Source organism: Arachis hypogaea, chromosome 14, assembly GCF_003086295.3.
Source record: "Arachis hypogaea cultivar Tifrunner chromosome 14, arahy.Tifrunner.gnm2.J5K5, whole genome shotgun sequence".
Classification (NCBI taxonomy): Eukaryota; Viridiplantae; Streptophyta; class Magnoliopsida; order Fabales; family Fabaceae; genus Arachis; species Arachis hypogaea.
The window spans coordinates 128,849,951-128,872,268 of record NC_092049.1 but is presented as its reverse complement, the minus strand read 5'-3'; the positions used below and the strand labels follow the sequence as shown (position 1 = coordinate 128,872,268).

At 27.6% G+C, this 22,318-nt stretch overlaps 1 protein-coding gene across 1 annotated transcript; it reads left to right on the top strand.

The window, feature by feature from the left end:
• Positions 1-574: 574 nt before the first annotated feature.
• On the top strand, positions 575-5,731 carry LOC112744105 (putative recombination initiation defects 3). Its single transcript, XM_025793605.3, has 12 exons — positions 575-844; positions 1,644-1,800; positions 2,485-2,629; positions 2,797-2,931; positions 3,297-3,349; positions 3,430-3,624; positions 3,729-3,794; positions 4,112-4,161; positions 4,271-4,409; positions 4,630-4,720; positions 5,192-5,300; positions 5,405-5,731. The coding sequence occupies exons 1-11, from the start codon at positions 627-629 to the stop codon at positions 5,296-5,298; spliced, it is 1,356 nt and encodes a 451-aa protein (XP_025649390.1). The 5' UTR covers positions 575-626; the 3' UTR covers positions 5,299-5,300; positions 5,405-5,731.
• Positions 5,732-22,318: the final 16,587 nt, after the last annotated feature.

Below are 22,318 nucleotides of genomic sequence, written 5' to 3'. Positions count from 1 at the left end.
TTAACATATACATTAATAGATACAATAATTTATCAAAATTAAGGGCATTGGCCAACTAATTCCCTAGGTGAATACATGTGAAAATAACAAGAAAATGAAGAATATCAATTGAAAAGTTTACTTGAACATGTTGAATGTAATTTTTACTATTAATGAGATAATACTATGAAACCCATGCCACACTTTCATTAAAATATAAATTTAATTTTCATATTGTTAGTGTAAAATTTTTTACATAAATAACAAATTGGACATCGTTACATCAGTAAAAATAATTAATTTTAAGATTTATTACTTAAAAAGTTATATAAATATACAAATTTGATTGAATCATTATATACAAATTTTTTATCAAAATTAAATTTATATATATATATATATATATATAAATATTTTTTTTCCATTTTCAATTTTTTTGGGCTAAGAGTTGTTTTCAATGGATAGAATCTATTCTTTTGTTTCGCCATGGATCCAATAAGCAAAGCACAAGCCTAGTAATGTAGGCCCAAAAGGGCCATTAGTTAAAGCCATTTATACTCCCATTCCCGCCATTCATTCAAATTTCAGTGTTTAACCACTGCGCACACACTTCTCTCTCCGAGCATATCATCATCTCTATTTCTCGCATGCTCAAATTTCTGAATAGAATCTTCAATTCTTTTTCTTTTTCCGTTTGTTTTTCCTTCTGTTCAGTTCGTTCCAATATTCACGATCTGAACGAACAGAGAGATTTGCATCTAAATCAGAAGGAAAAACCGTTTGGATCTCTGAACGGAGAAGAAGAGATGAAGATCAACAAAGCCTGCGATCTTAGCTCTATCTCAGTCCTACCTCAACACGCAAGGTTTTTTCCTCATATTTCCTTTTCGTTCTCATTGTTTCGAATCTGAGAAAATGCAGGAAAATTGGAGTCGGAACGAACTTTAATAATTAATTAACAACTCATTACTCACTCGCGCAAAAGGAAAATTACTGTTTGAGCTCGCTGTAGTAATAACTAGACGTAAACATTTCTGAATTATGATATCATCTGTTTCGATAGGTTTGGTGGATCAAGAAATTTTTTAATCGGTAGAGAGCATGCTTATATTAGGTTAGAAATGAACGTAGATATATGGAATTTCTCCACTTAAAAACTGAACTAGCTTCATGAAATGTTTATTTATTTTATTTCAATTAATTAATCATTAATTTCTCTTTATGATAAAATAAAACCGGAGAATCAAATAGTGGATTCGTTACCTTCCGCTTCTATGTGTTCATTTGAGTAGATTTTGCTGGATTTCGAGTTCAGTTATGGTTCCTGTTATCAATAATCATTGTGCGTCTCGTGTATCATGTTTTTTCCAAAATTCGTTTTGGATCCTGTCAAGTTTTAAATTCACTTGGAAATATGTAATAACTACATTGCATTATTTACGTCAAAATTCAAATAGTTTCGAACTTAATTGGTTCAATGTTGTGACTTGTGAATTGAGACTAGTAAGAGCTGAAAGGAAACAAGTTTTCCCTACGTTAAAATTTTTCAGTTTTCTGCGATCTAAATGAGTAACAGTAACCTTATAAGGTTCATTATTTAATAGTTGTGAGTTTTTTATTATATATATTACTTATTATTTTTTGTTGTCGAAAACGAACTTAAGGAGACCTAACACCGTAGCAAGCGGGTTGCAGTCATCACAGCCTCGCTCACAACCATCACAGCAATCGTTCTGTACTGGACTTTCATCTCAACCTGCAATGTTTTCTCAGTTCTCTCAAAGTCAAACCTCAGTTGATGAGGCTGTGATAAATGGCCAGGTTAAATCCCCCTAACTGGTATTTTACGTAATGCATACAATTTCTGTTTCCATATAAAGTAAAGTATATTGATTTTCCAACTTCAAAGCTCTAGTATGTTTAGATCTAAATTCATAAACTAATGAATTATCTGTAACTCTCAAATAATCTTCTGCCATGATTGAAGAAATTAGCATGAATCGCAAGAAAGAAATTAACCGTGTAGTTGTTTCACTGTAATACATAAGCAGCTTTATGTTAATTCACGCTCATTTTGTAACTCTTCGATAGTGGGATCAATCATCAATGTACTGGAGATTCTTATTTACTTATATGGATTTTGGCAGATTTTACAAGTTTGCTATACATTTCACTATATTCTACGTTTCTTACATTATTACTTACAGCGTTTACTTGTTTTCCTTATACAACATCCGGGGAGTTTCTAATATATTTGCAATTCTCTGTTTCTAATGTATTTGTTCTACTCTGCTTAGCTTTTTGAAACATGTTATAGGTATAGAACCGTGTTAATTGTTCTGGTTAGTAGAAACATTAGCTTAGCACCACTATCCAGATATAAGACGTTTTTAAGTAGATTGTTTGTTTGTTTGAGTTATTTACTGGCTCTTATTTTTTTCAAAAAAAAATATTTACATTGCATAGTTTTGATATTATGTTATTGCGCTCTTTTATTCCTACCAGAGAGGGTGTTCTCAAGAACATCATAAATCTGTTAGGAGGAATTCTTGCTTTCCCCGACTCACATACTCAAGGGAAGAGAGTCAACAACCTAATTTGATATCTTCATCCAATTTCAGGCCCAAATGGAATTCTGCAGATCCTAAAAGTAAGGGCACTTCATGGAAGTATGAGTTATGATTCTACAACTTAATTCTTTAGTATATAGACTTTGAAATGTTTGACGGGATCAATCGAAAAGTCAGTGTCTTTTTACCTGCTTATGAGTTCTTAAATAAAGGAAGAAAAAGCTGAATCTATTATTTGCTCTTTCAGATCAGTTAAGTGAAGGACTTGAACACAGAATCGGGATAATGGAAACTTCATTGAGCAGGTTTGCAATGATCTTGGATTCTGTTCAAAGTGATGTAATGCAAGTAAACAAAGGAACAAAGGAAAATAATTTAGAGAGTAAGTGATTCATCTAATACTCTGAAAAAAAAGTTTATGACAGTTGTGTTTGACTGTTCAATATACAAGTTCTAAAATCATATAAATGGAAAGGGAACCATATCATCTTCTTGTATTAGTGCTTCATTTCATTGACCTTAAATTCTATTACTAATGTTTATAATTACTGTTTTTCCAAAATATTCTTCTCAAAAATGTTATTTATTAAATATAACTATATAAGATGTCAGTTTGCTCAACTTGGACTTTGTTTCGTTAACCAAGTTAAATCTAATTTCAGATTCTTATAGTCTAGGTGTATTTTTGCGATCTCGTCTGTCACCTGTTAGTTTGATTCATAATTTTAAATGTCACTTTCAACTCAGTGGAATGCATTCGGCAGAAGCTGATCGTTCACGATAACTCACTGCAATTAATGGTAATAACTAATTTCTCTTTTGTCTTGCATTATTTCTTAACTGATCTGTGTTCATTCAGCTAAGAGACGTTTTAAACCAGATAAAAGGACAAGAAGAGATCAAAGCAAGCATTGATGGGAACTTAAAATTGTTATCTGAACAATTGTGCAAGTTTACAAGCCAAGAGAAGTTACAGGAAGTATCTTTGATAGTTTCAACCTTGCCACAGATAATAGAAACCTCTTTTAAAAGTCTGCAACAAGAAATCCATGCCAAATTCACTGAGGAAATGCAGGCATGTAGTATATGGAAATGAGTAACAGCTCACAGGTTTTGATAAGCAAGTCTCTTCATATAATTGCATTGTGGGGATATCTCAAACCGTTTTTGTACTTGCAGGAAATCTCTTGCAATTTGAAACGCTTCAATCAGAGGGATCTGGCACAGTCTACCCTATCTACAAAGGTTCTCTATCTATGACTTGATCGTTAACAGACTGGATTTTGGATCAACTCCTTTTTTCCATAAGAACATAACATTGCCAAGTTCTAAGGGAGAAAGTCAAAATTATTTCCATCTGCCATTTCCTGTGCGGGACTCCACCAGTCCTATAGAGAAGTAGTTATTGTATTTTCTCCTTATAAAATCTGACACCATAAATCTTAATTCTAAGGAAATGGAGAGGATCCAAATCCTAACACACATTACCTTCTACTTGAATTGTTAAACAAATCAGTTCAGAAAAAAAAAAAAAAAAAAAAAACTTGCTATGATGTTTGCAGAGTATAAGCAACCAGGTTACCAAACGGGAATGGCCTCAACCTCCAAATATGTATGTACCTGAGAACTTTTCAGTTAATATTAGTAATCTATCTACTTATTAGTTGATATGAAGGTCATAGGCTTCTTTTTTTTTAAATAAATGAATAAATAAATTTCAGCGAAGCGAAAAATACTTTACATGGTACTGTGGCTTCAAAAGAAGAAATGGAAATCTGGAAGCAAGTAAAAAGAGCCAGAGTTACATTTTCAGATAAATGTCTTGACGAGCAGAAGCAAAAAGAGCCATACACTGAAAAGGTACTTCCAAATTGTTTGTTTCATGCCATAAATCATTCTGTTCTCTCTATTATAGGCCATGTCATATGATGACAGTCATATATTAACACACGTACACGATAAAGACACTTGTGATGTAAATATTCTTTTTCATGCAAAAGAATTATGCTTATTAGTTCGGCGAATCTTAGTATACCTGTGAAAGCTTTATCAATTTCCAAGCATTATTTTTCAATGGCAGTATGTAAGGGGAGGAAAAGAATCTGTAATTGTCATTGATTCTTCTTCTGAGGAGACTGCTGGAAGTTGTTCCTGCTTTGAAGAAAACATAGGTTGGTAAAACTAGAACTGAACCTTCTCTTCTCTCTATTATCATCTATCTATATTTAACTCTCGTGTCAGAAATAAATATCACCTTGTCCCATTATCATATTTTACTCACCTAGTTCCTAATTAATTTATCTCTGATATTATAGTCGGTTATATAGTAGTCAACAAAATCCTGTATGAATGGAATAATGGCTGAAATCAGATTTAGATTTTTTTTTTTGTGTGAAAGATGATCTAGATTCTTAGAAACATTGCGAGACACTTTCCGCTGAGTAAGAAGGTAACAGCAACGATGATCTATTTGAAAACCTTATCTAGTTATGGGAGTTTGCGTAGGGTGCTACTCCTGTATATGCTATACATGTTATGGTAGTTATAAAAAAGCAATGTAAGTAATTTGTTGGCTATTGGAAATTTTACGGCAACTTTCACTAAAGTTTAATGTTCTATAACTCTAAATTTTCACGGGGAAGACCTATATGGAAGTTTCACCAAGGAAGAAACTGAAGAAGCGCAAAGGATTATCCAAAGAGCAAGGAAGCGCAAGAGAAGGTATTCTAAACCTGTAGTCAATCGTTGAAGGTACGATTTCCTAAAACTGGTCGCTATAAACCTCATACTTATTTCATTTTCTTTTTAATAAGACCACATTCTTAGTTAATGAAGCTGTAATTTATTTCTTTCAGGCCTTAGCTGGTGAAATATCTGCAAGTTTCTTTCATGGTTTGTTTTTCATATAAACTTTGTTTATAATTTGGTCTAGCATATTTCCTGTTTTACAATAAAATGCTGTTTTTCATATAAACTTTGTTTTTTCTGTAACACAATTATATCAATACTGCAACACTTTACACGAATGAGAAATCATGTGTATCCCACCTGATCTCACTGTGTAAGACACACTTATGAGAGTTGAGATGAGTTAAACGTGATAAAGGAAATCATTAAATAGAAAAGTCTTCCACTTGAATGATGAATTCAATGTGGAGAGTGGAGTAAGTTCAAAACGAGTACTCTGTTGTGCGGTTCAAGAATGATTACTTTTTTTTTTTTTTTTTTTGTTTCCCACGTTATTCCCAATTCGTCAGGTTAAAGTTAAGGACTAATCCGTGAAAGAAAATTAGCGTAATACGTTAAAATTACCTTTGTCTCAATGCATCATCCCCAAACAGGGATTATATGTTACACCTTTTATTTGTTTTTGGTAATTATATGTTATTGGTAAGTTTAACTTCGACTTCTCTTTGGTTAATGGGCTGCGTAATACGTTAAAGCCCATAGAGTCCTCCTATCTCACGCCTTTACAAAATGGAAAATTAGCGTTGTATTGGGGCTCTGACCAGTGGGTCTTCCTGTAGCCCATGAAAAAAATTGAAAGAAAAAATTGACCTGTCCAAAAAGGAATTGCCTTGTACATTGTGCTATGATATGATCTTCTAAACTCCAATGAATGCTAGACCAAAAAAAGAAAGGGAAAACAACTAGAAGGAATACAATATGTATTCTTTTTGTGCACATTTTATACGTATATTTTTTCTTTTAATATTAAAAATAATTGATATGAGATAAAAAAAATATAACAAATTTATTTTCTTATAATACAGGAAATTATACATTACCTAATGTACCAAATAGTGTTAGTATAATTTAGGCTTTGAGGATAACAGTCGTTTAAGAGAAAAAACACCTGTAGTTGACCAGGTAATGATATTAATAACTCTGCTGCGCCATCTTGCAACCTCCGAATAGCAATTAAGATCACCTTAATTTTCTTCTTTTTCTTCATATATTTTCCTCGTTTCCAACTTTCCATACAAAAATGTAGTTAGGTTTGGTTTAACTTACATGGGAATCATGAGGTTGACCTAAGCCCGCTCTTTATAATGCCATTGTAATTTTAACTACTCGGCTAATAATGACTAATAATAATGAGCTGATAATAATAACATAACATTGTAGTTGAGCACTCTTATCAAGAAAGAGCACTAAGTCACTAACTACTTCCGGAGGGGTCTCCAGGTGGGGTGGGACTTTAATTCGTAGGTGCCGCAGGAGGGACCAAAATTATACATCTTTGCTGGAATGCGTTTCTTAACTTTTCTGCTTTAATTTGACATGTTACTCTCACCTCTCCTTTTATGTTTATCTGTAATATATTATGTGATGCATAAATATTTATGAATGAGTGCTACAATCTACCATTTGTATTTTCATATTTGTAATAATTTTGCAATTTGCTAAGGGGATTATGCCAAAACACTGGAAAGAACTCGAAGTCAGAAACAAGGAGGGGAAAAAAAAAAGGAAAAAAGAAAACATGGGTTCCCGGGATTTAATAGAGTTGATAAAGATTAAAGATAAGATGGGAAGTGTCGGCATTGAAATACGAAAATGAACATATGCTACTTAACCTAATATATTCGACCTCTCTTTTAAGGTATAATAACAATTATTATTATGTTAGAAGTTAGAACAAATATAGATAATTAGAGAAACAAAAAATAATTGTACAAAAGTTGAGTTCGATGTACATTAGGAAAATTCTAGTTTCCTTTTTCAATTTATTAATAAAGGTTACCTTGACCCTAAAGTTTGTTTTATCAGGATTTTTTCAATGGTCTTCTGTGATTACCAACTCCAATAAGATAATGTACCAATAAAGGATCAACACATTTTTTTGTACATCCTAATGAATAATTAATTAATTTCTATAATGTTGTTTAGTGCATAATGCTTTTGCTTATATAATTTATTCCCTACTGTTTATGACCAACTATTTTGTCTTTTTATGCAAATCGATGGTATTGTTCATTTCCATTTTCTTTTGTCAAACGACAAGATGTGAGGCACACATATCGCAATGTAGGGTTATATGCTTTGAAATGAAAGATATAGTATTATTATATGCAAGGCTAGCAAATAAATGATTGATCCAAAATCTAATTGATATTGTACATTTTGTTATTATTTACAAATCATCGTTATTTAAAAACCAGATTTCTATCTTTTTTCGGAAAAAAAAAATCATTCTACTGCTTAGAATACATTAATTTGCTAAATGATCAAGTAGGTGTAGCAGACAAATTTGGTTTATACTGATATTCTAATAAGTACTTAGGTCCCATGACAAAAAAAAAAAAGTACTTAGGTCCAACTTTGTTTTATTTATTTATTTTTTTTCTTTCTAGATATATAGCATATGGATATTGGATTGAGAATCCTTTTTAACCCATAGCATGCAGTTATAAAAATTAAAAGAAACAAAAAGAAAAAAAGGGATCAGAGGGGGATCCAATGCTTAAAAGGTACATTAATAGGTTGAAGTTACCCTTTCCACACGGTCCCAAAAAACAAAAAGACGAATTACCTAGCCACTCTATATATCACACTATTCAAAAGAATTTTACTAATAAGTATATAAGTTCAAGATATAAATGTAGAAAGTTTTTCTTTTTCTAAAATAAATAAGATCATGATATTTTCAATGATATTAAATGTATAAACATTTACTTTTCTATAAAAATCTTTTACGTCTATATTCTTAACAAATATTTTATTTTTAAGAATGAAATTATATTTTAAAATTGGATTATTAACCCACTAGTTATTCATCAATAGAGTCTAGAATCTAGGGACTCTCCTCTAAAACCCTCGGCTAGCTTCACAACAAGTCAACAACTTCCATTAATTAATACTACTACAATACAAATATAGGTATCGGATTATTTTTTAGGGGAATGCTAGGGGGACAATGATTTTGTTGAACAATATGAACAACCACCAATCAAATAAAAACATACTACATCTCCAAATTAAACCTCTAAATTTTAATATTAAAATAACCATTCATACACTAGTAAAATGAACATCCGATATATCTATTGTTTACATTGTTTAATATTTTCATTGTTTACCTATACTTTTCCTATTTTTTATCCCAAAAGTACAATTATACACTATAACTGACATGTCATATATAATAACATGTTAACTACCAGTTTATATTAATATGGATCCTTCGTTCGTACCAAAGCCAACAGCACACGAACAACCAAAAGTACATAATTTGACAAATATTTTGTAAGATATGAACTTCGTTTTCTCACAATTAAGATCATTTCACATTAGACCGAATGTTTTTCGCCCAGAAAAGCTTTTCATTTTTCTTAATAAACGTAAAATAAATATATATTATTAGAGACTTAAATTTTATATTTTTATAAATTTATTTTCAATTAATAATATATATCTTTAGAACACATATTAATTAAATCTTTTTCGCCATTCTACATTAAATAATGATTCTATGAAGGAAGAAAGAAAAGAAGATAAAGAAATCTTTCTCTGCTTGTTTTTATTTATTTATTTATTAATTTTCTATGTTGTTTAATTTTAGTGCCATTTTTTAATTTTATGAAAAATTGAAAGAAAAAATTATTTTCAGTTACTTTTATATTTTTCTTCATAAAATTTTAAATATAAAATTCTGAAAATAAAATATAAAACAAAAAACTTTTAAGTGCAGGAGGTCACATAAAATTAAAGGATTAGGCATCAGTGTGTAATATTTTAGGAAAATAATGACCAAACCGAAGTGGCACCAGAAACCTATATAAAAACATTAATTAATTATTAATGATGATTGAGTTTGCTAATCCCATGAACAACCATGTATATAGAAGGTCATTTTCTGAAGCAGGCAGCACTTTTTACCAGAATGTCTTGCTTGATATTTAAGAGTTTAGGTGAAATGTAAAACGAATGAAAGGACTCCACGTGCTGTTTTTGGTTTATGCATGTAAGAATGAGGGTAAAGTTGGTGTGAATGATTGAATTAGGAGTGAGTGCCCTGTTTTGTAGTTCATTGATTCATTGTGGTCCTTAATTCATGCATCTTCCCAACCCCACCAAATTAAAGTAGCCCCACTCACCTTTAATTATATTGTTTTACTTTGTAGCCAAGCCACCATAGAAAATCATAATTAATATATAGATTATATTGTTTCTCATCTCTCTATCATAGAGTGATTACTCACGTCATCAACATATTTTCACATGAAAATAATAATTAAAATATTAATTTATATTAATAAATTTAGTTAAATTATTAGGTATATGATTATTTCTAATTAATAAATTATTACATATATAAAATAAAATTTAAATTTTAAACTAACCGTTAGAGCAATTCAACTTAATTTTCTCACGCCAAGTTAATTTTACTATTTGCTTCTACTGATCTTGATACTAGGTTTAGTGGCAGTGAGATAAAAGAGAAAAAAAAATAGAAAATCCAATCATCTTTTATATATAATCTCAAAAGCGATTTCACTATTTTGGTTGTTAATGTTCAAGGAACAAAGTCAAAATTCTTAATGTATATCAAACACTTCTAATATCTTTAAATAAGTTTTAAGATACTCATTAAAAAATTAAAACTAATTTTATTTATATATTAAAAGTAGAGTTTTATTTTGAGGATGTTTTGAAAAAGTTTGTTATTGAGTATGCAATTAACGGATTGAATTTGTCGTTCCTAAATTGATAATGTTATTTCTAAATTAAACATATTATTCTTAACACAAAGCACATTCATAATAAATTTTAATCAACCGTGGTATTATCCTCTGCTTTCCACAAAATACTTTTATTTACATGACAATTTAATAGTAAGAGATATAAAAAATAATTATTTTCTTGTGTTCAAATTTATAATTTAGAGAATGATAAGGACTAATAGTTTTAGTACAAAGAAAGAGAAAATTAACTAATATTACTTCAATTCAAATATAAGATAAAAATAAAAAATATTAATCATCTAACATTTTCTATCTTATATAGTGTAAAACAATTACATTATTATAGTGTATTAAAATCAATCTTAAACTAAACATTTCAAGTGAATATAAAAAGTAAAAGATATAGTTTTTTTTTTGTAATTTCATCTACTATTCTTTTTATATTAAAAGTTATTTGTCGCCATGTAATAACAAGAGTTAAGTATAATTTTGGTCGTTAAGATATAGGTCGAAATTTTTTTTCGATTTCAACCTTTTTTTACATACAAAATCCTTCCTAAAGTTTAACTTAATTTTAAAATCATCCTTCGGACTAAAATGCCATTCTCTTTCTTCCCCAAAATAACCGATTTTTCTTCTCAATCACAGCAATACCAATATCCAGTTTTTCACCTCAATCACAATTATATCCCTTCTTTTTCTTCCTCTTCAACTAAAATTTCAACAAAATTTTAACAACAACAACATAATTCAACGGCAACAACAAAATTTCAAATAACGAATATCAAAAAATCAAAACAGGAAAAAAGAATACAACAGTAACAAAATTTCAACATATCAAAAAATCAAAACAGAAAAATAGAAGAATGGAATAAAATCAGAAGCAAAATAGAAATAGAAAAATAGAAAAAGAAAAACAATAGAATCAATACCCAAGATGGAATCAGAGTCAACAACAACAATATGATTAACAAAATCAGAATTGGGATAGAAGCAGAATAATCAGAAACAGAAGCAAAATAATCAAGTTAATCTGAATCAGAATTGAAACCCAGTGACGAGGGGAAACGTCGAGCAATGAGGAGCAGCGGCAAACTAGCGAGAAAGAGGAGCAGCGAGGACGCGAAGTAACGGAGGAGCTGGCTTAATGGCGGCGACACTCCTCCTTTACCTTTAGCTCGCGCATCCCTCTCTCTTTGCGGTCAGCGTCACGGTGGCGGTTCTAGCGATGACAGAGCAGCTCATAATGGCGACGACGACGCGGCTCAACGGCGGCAACGAGCGCAGTGCGACGGCGGCGGCCTCTCTTCCCTACTTTGGCACTTCCCTTCCTCTTTCTTCTTCCCTCCCCCTCTGCGTGATCCCTTCTCCCTTTAATTTAACCCGTTTTCTTTTCTTTTCTTTTTTTAATTTTTTTTGTTAGGAGTAATTTAGAAATAAAAATTAATTTTTTGGTAAAAAAATAATTTTAAAATTAAGTTAAATCTTAGGGATGATTTTATATGCAAAAAAAGATTGGGGACAAAAAAAATTTTTGCCCTATACTTTAAAGACCAAAATCGTACTTAACCCTAATAACAAATAGCTAGTATCATGGACTTTTTTTTTTTTTTTATAATTTTTATCTAGTGTACATTAAAAACGTTTAAATAATGTAGACAATAACATTGTTCGCTCGCACTCCTCTCTCTAACAAGGAAACAATAGCTTTGGGAAGATAAAATGAAGATACTAAAGTTTAAATATTTTAGGGTTCTGGTAAATAAGCATTCGTTAATATATAAATATAAAAGGAATATTTTTATTAAATTTATGAGATTTTAGTTTTTCAATAATATTTACTACATTGACTTTTTAATGAAAATTTTTGTTTTATATTCTTAAATTAACAAGTACTTTAAATATATAAGCAACGAAAAATACATTTTTTTTATTATATAAAGATACAAACATAGATAGGGTAGTACATCCCTTTCTCTTAGTCATTGCATAATAATAATACGCATAGTTGCAGCCAATATTTTTGCACACGGAGAAAATAAGATCGAGGGTTAGATTATTAGATTCCATGGATGTGGTCCCAAACAAGCTAAGGTTGTGTGTGACCCCTGAAACCTTTCTTTTGTGATCACTGAAAACAACATTAAAACAGTATCGATGACTCCAATAGATTCCATAACTCTGATGCAACTGCTTCCATGTAACAACAAACTTGTTATTATATATGACACACACTAATTCATTCATTCATTGCTTCTTCCTACTACTATATTAAATAATAATTATCCAATCCAATTTTATTTAATCACTAACAACCGTAAGTGTATATATCCCAATAAAGTACAACAACAATAATCGCACACCATCCCAATAAAGTTCAATCCAAAACTCCTTCTGTTCATGCATAATTATATTTTGAGGTTAATTAAAGTTTTTATCTAATTATATTTTTTATTTCATAATTTTCATATATTATTAATTAATTTTTATAATTTTAACCCTTATTTAATTTTTTTAAGCATAATATAATATAGTTATTTTATAATTTTATAAGAAAAATATTTCTTTCAAAACAATAATATAATTATTTTTAGAGTTTTTATTTTAATAATATCTTAACATGCATACTAAAACTTTAAAAAACAGTTATTTAATTTGTGGGCGAGTATTGTAAATTTATTTATAATTATACAATCAATTCCAATGACTAAAAAGTAAAAACCATAAGTGTATCCCAATGAATTAGTACAACACTACAACTACTATATTAATAATGAACAATAATCACACACATCATCTTTCATAAGCAAAAGCTTATATATATATATATATCATTACATTAAAGTATAAACTATATGATTAATAAATGCACATTATTTAATTGTAATTGAATTGGTAAAACCTGCAACATGTGTTGTGTGACAATATATGTGGTGCAGAGAGCAATGCTTTTTGTCCCATAAACAATAAATCACCGTTGGGAGAAGAAAGGGATGTGGACCCAACTGCACTATTTTTAGGCCAACAGCTCCTCACATGCTTCATTTACAAATCTATTTGTATTTGATATCAAAATTGGTAATTGTTCCTGTGTCTAAAAAATAATGTTCAATTTAAAAAATTTAAAATTAATATTTAATTTAAAAATATAAAATTAAATAATTTTTAAATATTTAAATTTATTATGAATATAAATTAGCTAAAATTTAAACATTAAATAATAGACACCAAAAAAATTTACCATCAAAATTTGTCCTGAATATATAGTTAATGTCTCACACCTGTCTTCCCAGATGTTCCATTAACAAAAATAGTAATGTCAAGACCAAGAAAAAGTAAAAAAAAAAAAAAAAAGTATTATGTTTCTTTATAGTGACTAGTAATTATTTTTTTTTATATTACTAGTACAACGATAGGTATCTATCCACATTTTTTAATATAATTTTTACTTTTTTTTGTGTACATTTTAAAATATATTATTTATTTACTTTTAGTGGGAAATAAACTAATACATATAATTAGGTGTTTGTTTGGGTACTATATTATTTTAATAAATTTTTTTTAATAAAAAATATCTTTTTTTATTTTTAACGTATTTGGCAAATGTTTAATAGTAAAGTAAAAGCATTAGAAAAATAAAAAAATATCTTTTTTGAGAAGCTGTGATCTTTTTTTTTTAAAAAGATGTTTTTCATGTAATAAATAAACAAAAAAGTATTTTTATATTGTTATATCCAAATATAATTGATAAATAAAAAGATCTTTTTGTATGAGATATCCAAACATAAAATTACTTTACTTTTTTATAAAATTTTAAAAAAAATAATTAAAAAAAATCTTTTTTAAAAACTCACCTAAACAAGCTCTAAATATATATGCTAGACTCAAATTTAGTTTAATATAATTTAGAAGCATCAAAGGTAATTATTAAAAGCAATTTTCTTTATGTAGATAATTGGAGATAAAGTTGCTATTTTATTTTCGTATTTTATTTTGCAAAGAAATAATATGAAAAAAGAAATAAGGAGCAAATGATTAATTTATAATTTTTTTGTGTCTTATTAAAATCATATATATAAATAAAATTGTGTCATGTAATAAATTTAATAGTCTAAATACACTGTAATTATGAATAAGGTTCAAAGCACAGAATGAATTTTGATCTTATATATCAATTTTATTATATTAGGTTTAGCCAACTCGTGATTTTGTCGGGGTGAGAGAAAAAAACAGTATCAGATGTAATACAAATAGTAACATATTGAATTATTGATGCAGTTATATACATATGTTTTTTTTTCTTTTGTTGACAAAAGATATAAAAAAAAAAAAAAGAAAAGGAACAAAAAAAAAAAAAAAAAAACAGCAAAACATTAAACACTAGGGACGGAGTCCCGTTGCAGGTAATGTTAGTTGAGTGATTGATGAAGTAAAGTATTTTTATGTTTAATTTGAATAATTCATGCCCTAAATAGTAGAGACAAGCATGCGACATGAACATGAGATATCAGATATCATTATATATGAAACCATGAAATTCTTTTTCTCTTGCTGTCATTTATGGGCGTTTTATAAATATAATATCCTTGTTATAGTTTATTCATAAATAAAATAAGACAAAATATTAGCAAAAATTAAAATTCACATATAATAAGAGAAAATATTTTAAAGAGTTTAAAATACAATGCTAAAAATTGAGAAAAACATAAAATTGTTAAAAAAAGAGACAAAAATAACAGCGAGCTAAGCAAAAACAAGAATGTATGAGAGTCTTTATTATTAGTAATTGGGTATAAAAAAAGGAAATATATATATATATATAGTCAAAGAAGAAGAACTAAAGTTTTGAATCAAGTTAAGTGTATTAACGATAAGAATAATCAGATTTTGATCTGAAAGTTGAGTATTTAATAAAAGATGGAGGAATTATTTTTATGAATTATTTAATAAAGAATAAGAGAATCTTTTGTATTTTGGTTGATTACAAACGAGGAAAGATGACCAAAACTTCAACTACTATTAAATGATTCGAGAGTTTGAAGTAAGGGGAGGCTCTAAAAGCGGATGAAAAAGGGAAGGACAGTAAAATTAGATAATATCCTGATTGAAGTGTGAAAAAGCTTAGAAAAGAAAGGCGTCGATTGGTTAACCATACTTTAGTTTTTAATGAGACTCTAACGTTTAAGAGGATACTAGATGATCGGAGAAAAAATACTTTCGATCAATTCTTTTTTACTTAAACGTTTATTATTTTGATAATTTATTTCTTGTGAAGAATTGGTATTATTTTGGGGATATTATGAATTAGAAGTTGAATTATTGATAAATTTATTTTCAATAAATTTTACCTCTCTTTATTCAACAACTACATTTGACACTAAACTAATATTCTATATGCTTTAAAATTTTGAGCATATTCTATAAAAGTGTATTTTATGACTCTTGGCTCCAATTCGATTCTCTTTTAATCATGAATTTGATAAAAAGACTAAGCACCCTTACACTTTCAGATAATCCAATTTAGATTTTTTTTTCTTTTCATATTTTATAAAAAAAAATCTTTCAATGTCTTGATGGTATTTTATTATGAATATGACACGCTATTAATAATGTTTCATCCCACAAATTGTAAGATAATTTTGCATTTAGTAACATTGAACTAATCATATCCATTAACGTACGATTTTTCCTTTTCTGCCAAACTATTTTGTTCCGAAGTATACGGAGCAGAAGATTCATATACAATACCATGTAATTTACAAAAGTTATCAAATTCATTAGAAAATATTCTCTACTTCGATCATTGCGAAAAACTTTTATTTTTTTATTATACATATTTTCTGCTTCTATTTTATATTTCTTAAACATTTCAAAAATTTCATATTTATTTCTAAACAAATACACATAAATAAATCTAAAACTATTATCAATGAAAGTTATAAAATATCTTTTTTTTTTCTAGTAATATTATCATTTAATTCACAAATATCACTATGAATCAATTTTAATAAATGCCTATTTCTTTTAACTTTAAAAAAAATTACTTAGTAATTTTGGATTGTATGCAATATCACATTTTTTATTAAAATTCTTGTTACCAAAATCAATATAGTTATTTTTTATGCATATATTCAATTGATTTGTAATTTAGTGTGCTAATCTATTATGTCATAAATCACAAAAATCAATAATATACAAAAAAAATATTCACTTCTATTAGTAATATATTAAAATAGAGTTTAAGATAATCTTTAGATGCATTCTTAGTCTTTTAGCTTTTTACTATGATATCACATTAGTTTAAGTGGCTAATTGATATATCTAATCTAAATAAATTATTTTTTAATTTTTTTTATTTATTTGAAATACTTTTTAATTTATTTACAGAACAAAAAAAATATGTTACTATTCTTATATTTATTATGTAATAAAAATATCTGTTATTCTATGTTTTCAATATTAATCACAAAATAAAAAGATCCATTACTAATATTTATTATGTAATAAAAAAATCTATTACTCTATATATGTTTTCAATGCTATTATTAATTTTTTAATACGTATAAATTGAGTTAAATTTTAATTTATTTTTATCTTTTATATTTATTCTTTTTTGTATCTACTATATAAATCAACATTCACTTTATATATTTTTTTTATCTCCTCTTAAATAATCTCATATCTCTTTTTTTCTTTTTTATTCTCCACTTTTGCTAAATATATGTACTAAGTAATTATTCAATTGTACTTATTAGAAAGAAAATGAAGAAGAAAATGATAGTCAGCCAAACAAAAAGAAGAAGACTTGAATTAACATAATCACTAAATCAAGATATTAAACAACATTCTTTATAAGTGTTACTTGACGAACTATCTTAATGTTAATTCTTGTATATTTTCTTATAATTAGATTGAGTATGAGATTTTTTATGTGAATCACCTATTTTATACAATAATAAAATAATTACAAACAATATATTTCAACTTTAAAGTTATTTTAACTTTTAGCAAATAACTAATATAGTTGTTCATAAAATTTATTTGCAAAGTTCCATGGGATTCAAAATAAAACAGGAGGACAAGGGGATCACATTATGATAACAAATATTTAAAAATAAAAAAGTTTTTTTTTTTTCTGTAAGTATGTTGTGATGAATAAATTCCATATTTTTTTATAAGAAGTATGATGAATGACTTTTAAGTGACATAAATGTGTTTTATGAATAAAGTTGTATATCATGTGTTTATTTTTTAGAGTATGTGAATGGATATTTATATGATTTTTAAGTTGTTGAATATTTTTATAAATAAAAAATAATATGTAGTTTTACAGGATTGTACTTTTGTGTTAAAGTTGTAAGTTTGTATTGTAAGAATACTGTTACAAAAAAAAAAAAATACATGCATAAGACTCTTTTATGAATAAGGTTGATCTATATTTTTTTGAAAAGACGTATATGTTTTCTGAAAATTATATATAATTGTTTCTCTGTTAATAAACTTCCATTTATTCATGCTCAAACATAAATAATATATTTAGAACAAAAAAGCTTACATAAAAATATAAAAAATACATAATTCAAAATGACGTTTGTCTATATAGTCTTTAATCTTAACATAATGTTTTTAACTGTCACAAAAGTGTGCATATTTTCTATTCTTGCAAAATATGAGTTTATTTATATGGACACGGTAATTATGTTGATCAAAATCCGAATAAGCATGATTAATATTTGGTTAATCACATTTGTTTAATTCACATTTGGGTCAGTTATAACGAGTAGACTTTACTTCTTCTATTTTTGGTCGTAGAATAAACAGGTTTGTATCATATAAAAGTCGATATCAACTTCTTATATAATGAATTTAATTTACGTTATTCTTTTTAATGATGTAATGTCAATAATTTTAAATAGATGACAATAGATAGTAATCAACTAACCATCTTTAAACAAGATAAATTTATAAATTAAATTTTATTTCATAATTATTCAATTGAAACATAAAATACGGATTAAATACAATAACTATATGTGCATTAAAAGTGTCATAATAATAATAATCATAAAAATTTTCAGTTACCAATATTTAAACCCTATACTATTTTACCTAATTATACATATTCTATAAAACTCTTACTATTATTACTATTATTTGGCTTGATTATATCTTGATGTCTCTTATGGTTATTTCAATATGCTATTCATTATTACTTTATAAATTTGTTTTTTATTCTATCTATCAAATAATCAAACACAAAACTACTCATAAAAAATAGGTAAAAAATTACATATAACCTCTTCATATAATTATGTCAAAAAATATGATTTGTAAATTCTAGAAAAAACAAATAAAACACCAACACGCTCGACCCCTTTATTTTGATAAATAAAATAGATAATACTAAAACATTCAATTATTCAAAACATTATTTATATTGTTTATTTGAATAAAGTTTCTATTTTCTTTAAAAAAATTATAAAAATTAATACTAATACTAATATTTTCAGACGAAGACCGCATATCAATCAAGATACTATAAAAAAAATATATAAAAAATTCAAGAGATATTTTTAAATAAAAAATTTATATACAAAGGTAAAATAAAAAGGATTGTATAAAACTCAAACAAATTAATAGTTTAGAAAGATCCTATCTTTACAAAAAAATGAGAGGAAGAACAAATAAACAACTTCAATAAAAAGCAAAAATAAAAAAGTAAAACAAATACCACATATATAAGAAGACTAATAAATTTGTCAACTACAAATAATATAAAAATAAAAATAACAAATGAATATGTAATTTTGTACGATTCTAATATCAAATATCTATATCTTTTTTAAAATATATAACATTTCACTACTTCATATTTTGTTCTACTTGAATAATTATATTGAATTATATACAAATAGCAGAAATAATACTTTGTATAGTATTTTTAAATTTAATATTAATTTATATATTATTTAATCAATTTATAGGTAATATAACACTTTTAAATATATACTATATACTAATTTTTCTTTCCGCGCATCGCGCAAGTTTTAGTCTAGTTATTATTAATATTAAGTTTAAGCATGCTTTTAATATAATATCATTTTTCTATGAATACATCATTTTTAAGTAAGATTACTTTGTCAGATTCTATTACAACTTTAAATCTTTTTTATATAAGAAACTAATAATAGAAACTAATTTTTTTTTCAAATCTGGAACATGAAGTATATTTATTAAACTTAATTTCTTTCTGAATGTAAAATTTAAGTCCACAATTCCTTAGCCATAAATTTTGGTTGAGTTGTCATTGTCCATTAAAACTTCTCTGTTGTCCACTTCTTCATATCTTTTGAATTGGTTGCGATTATTGTAAACATGGACAGTAGTTTCAGAATCTAACCACCATTCAAGTAATTTTTCTTGTGTTGCCATGCTGAGTTTTGTAATCATACCAATATGCATATTTTGCATTTTTCTACAACCATAACAATTAGGTCTTTTTCTTCCACTAAATTGGCCTTTCATGCTTCCTTTTTAAAAAGTTTAATTTACATTCTTTGATGTAATGTATTTTTTGTGACAATGGTAGCATTTTCTTTGTCTCTATCTCTTTTTATCTTACTTAGAATCCTTTACGAACTTTCTTTTCTTCTTATTGGTGTTGTTTTCACCAATATGATTCACTTTAAAACTTTGAAAAAAAATACACAATATCACATTTTTTAGTTTTCTCCTCTAAACGTATATACCTTAGTAATTTTTCATTTGTAAAGTCTTCACCAAGATGTAAAAGTTTCTTCCTATAACCATTCCAAAATGAAGATAATTTTGAAATAATTGCTCCAACTTGTAATGATTCAGGGATCACTATTTGTATATCATGTACGAAATCTACTTACAAGAATTTGTAATTCATGAATTTGATCTATAATAGACACAGTATTATTCATAATAAATTCGAAATATTTTATCATAATAAACTTATCTGTTCTTTATCGCTCAGTATTGTACTTTTTTTCCAAAAATTTTTAAATCTCCAATGGTGATTGAATTGACATGTAGAAATCATAGAGTCGATTGGATAAAGTGTTGAGAATATAACCTCAACATATAAACATATCTTCATCATGTTTCTTCTTTAATTGAGTAATCTTTTTCTTTTCTTTCTGTGTGGCATTTTCACCGATATCGACAATTGGTATAGTCTTTGGGTCAATCACATATGCAAGATTGAGAATTGAAAGAAGAAACATCATCTTATCCTTTCAATGATTGAAGTTCGTTCTATCAAAGCTATCTAACTTGACGAACTCTTGATTCATGACCTTAAACGTAGTATTTTAATTTTGAGCCATCTTTAAAGATATCTCTCTAAAATTGTTGGAAATTATTATTAAGAAGATGACAAATTAAAATCTTATATTTATTTTATTTTAAGGAACGATTAGATAGCTTTTTTTAGAGATATTTGTCCTCACACTTAGTTGCTATAGGGTTGATGATAATACTCTCCCAAGATACAATGAAATCAATGAATTTCTTAGTTTGTAATAATAAGAAGAGTTAAGTACGATTTTAGTCCTTAAGGTATAGGCTGAAATTTTTTTCGTCTCTAACATTTTTTTGCATACAAAATCGTTCCTAAAGTTTAATTTAGTTTTAAAATCATTTTTTTTACCAAAATTTTAATTTGTATTATCAAATTACCCTGACCAAAAAAATTATAAATAAAAAAAAAGAAAAAAAAGAAAAGAAAGAGAACGGGAGGGAAAAGGGAATCCCGAGGGGAGGGAAGAAGAAGAAGGAGGGGAAGGGAAGAAGAAGGAAAGAAAGGAAGAGGGGGAAAGGGGGGATTGCGCCAGCGAGGTTTGGAGCTGCCGTCGCCGTCGGAAATCAGAACCAGAGGGAGAGAAAGCCATTGCGACTGCGCCGAACTCAGCTCCTCTGCGACAACCTCTACTCCGTTATCCGTGTCGCCACTGCCCAGTCCTTCAACGAGCGTCACATAATCGCCGAAGTCACCCTCGATTGCACTCTCGCCCTCCTATGTTGCTGCTGCTGTAACGACGACGTCCTTCGCCATAGGTTTTCTCTATCACCACCACCGGCAATTTCCATAAGGTCTGGAACTTTCTAGAGTCTTCTAATGGGGACTTACTTTGACTCCTCAGCATCTTCGATTCTAAAAGTACCAATCTCTCTCTCCCTCCAATTGTTGAAGGACCGTGCTAAAGCTGCAATGGAACTTAGTTAATCAGATTGGGAAACCTATTCTCCTTAGGGTTCCAATTTTGCTTCTGTTTTTGATCTTGTTAATCAGATTGTTAATCACATGTTTCTGATTCTAATTTTGTTAATCCACCAATTTTGATTCTGATTCTGATTTTATTAACCACATTGTTTCTAATTTTGATTCTATTTCTTATTTTGTTAATCCATTATTCTTCTACTTTTATTACTCCTGCATCTGATTCTGCTTCTGTTTTTTATGTTTTATTTCTACTTCTATTTCTATTTTCAATTTTGCTTCTACTTTTGTTTTCAATTCTGTTTATGCTTCTATTTCTTCTATTTCCAATTCTGTTTTTGTTTTTGCTTCATTATTGTTGCTGAAGAAGAAAAAAAAGAAGAGATAACTTCGTTGTTTTTGCTTTTGATTCATTATTGTTGCTGAGTATTTTGGTGAAGAAGAAGAATGGTATAATTTTTCGAAGGATAATTTTAAAATTAACTCGAACCTTAGGGACGATTTTATATGTAAAAAAAGGTTGGGGACGAAAAATTTTTTTGACTTATACGTTAAGGACCAAAATCGTACTTAACCCTAATAAAAAATTATTAACTCTCTTATACAAAAAAAATCTTCTTAATAGTTAAAATACACACTTGATTAGTGTGCATATAAATTAATGGACAATGATTTATTTGTATATATCTACTGCACACAACAATTATCATTTGTTATATACATAAATTGTTGTGATTTTTCTATTGTCGATAGGTACAATATTTTAAATATATACAATTTTTAAAGCGTTGTGTCTTTTTAGCCAAATGATAATATGTAGTGTTATTATAATT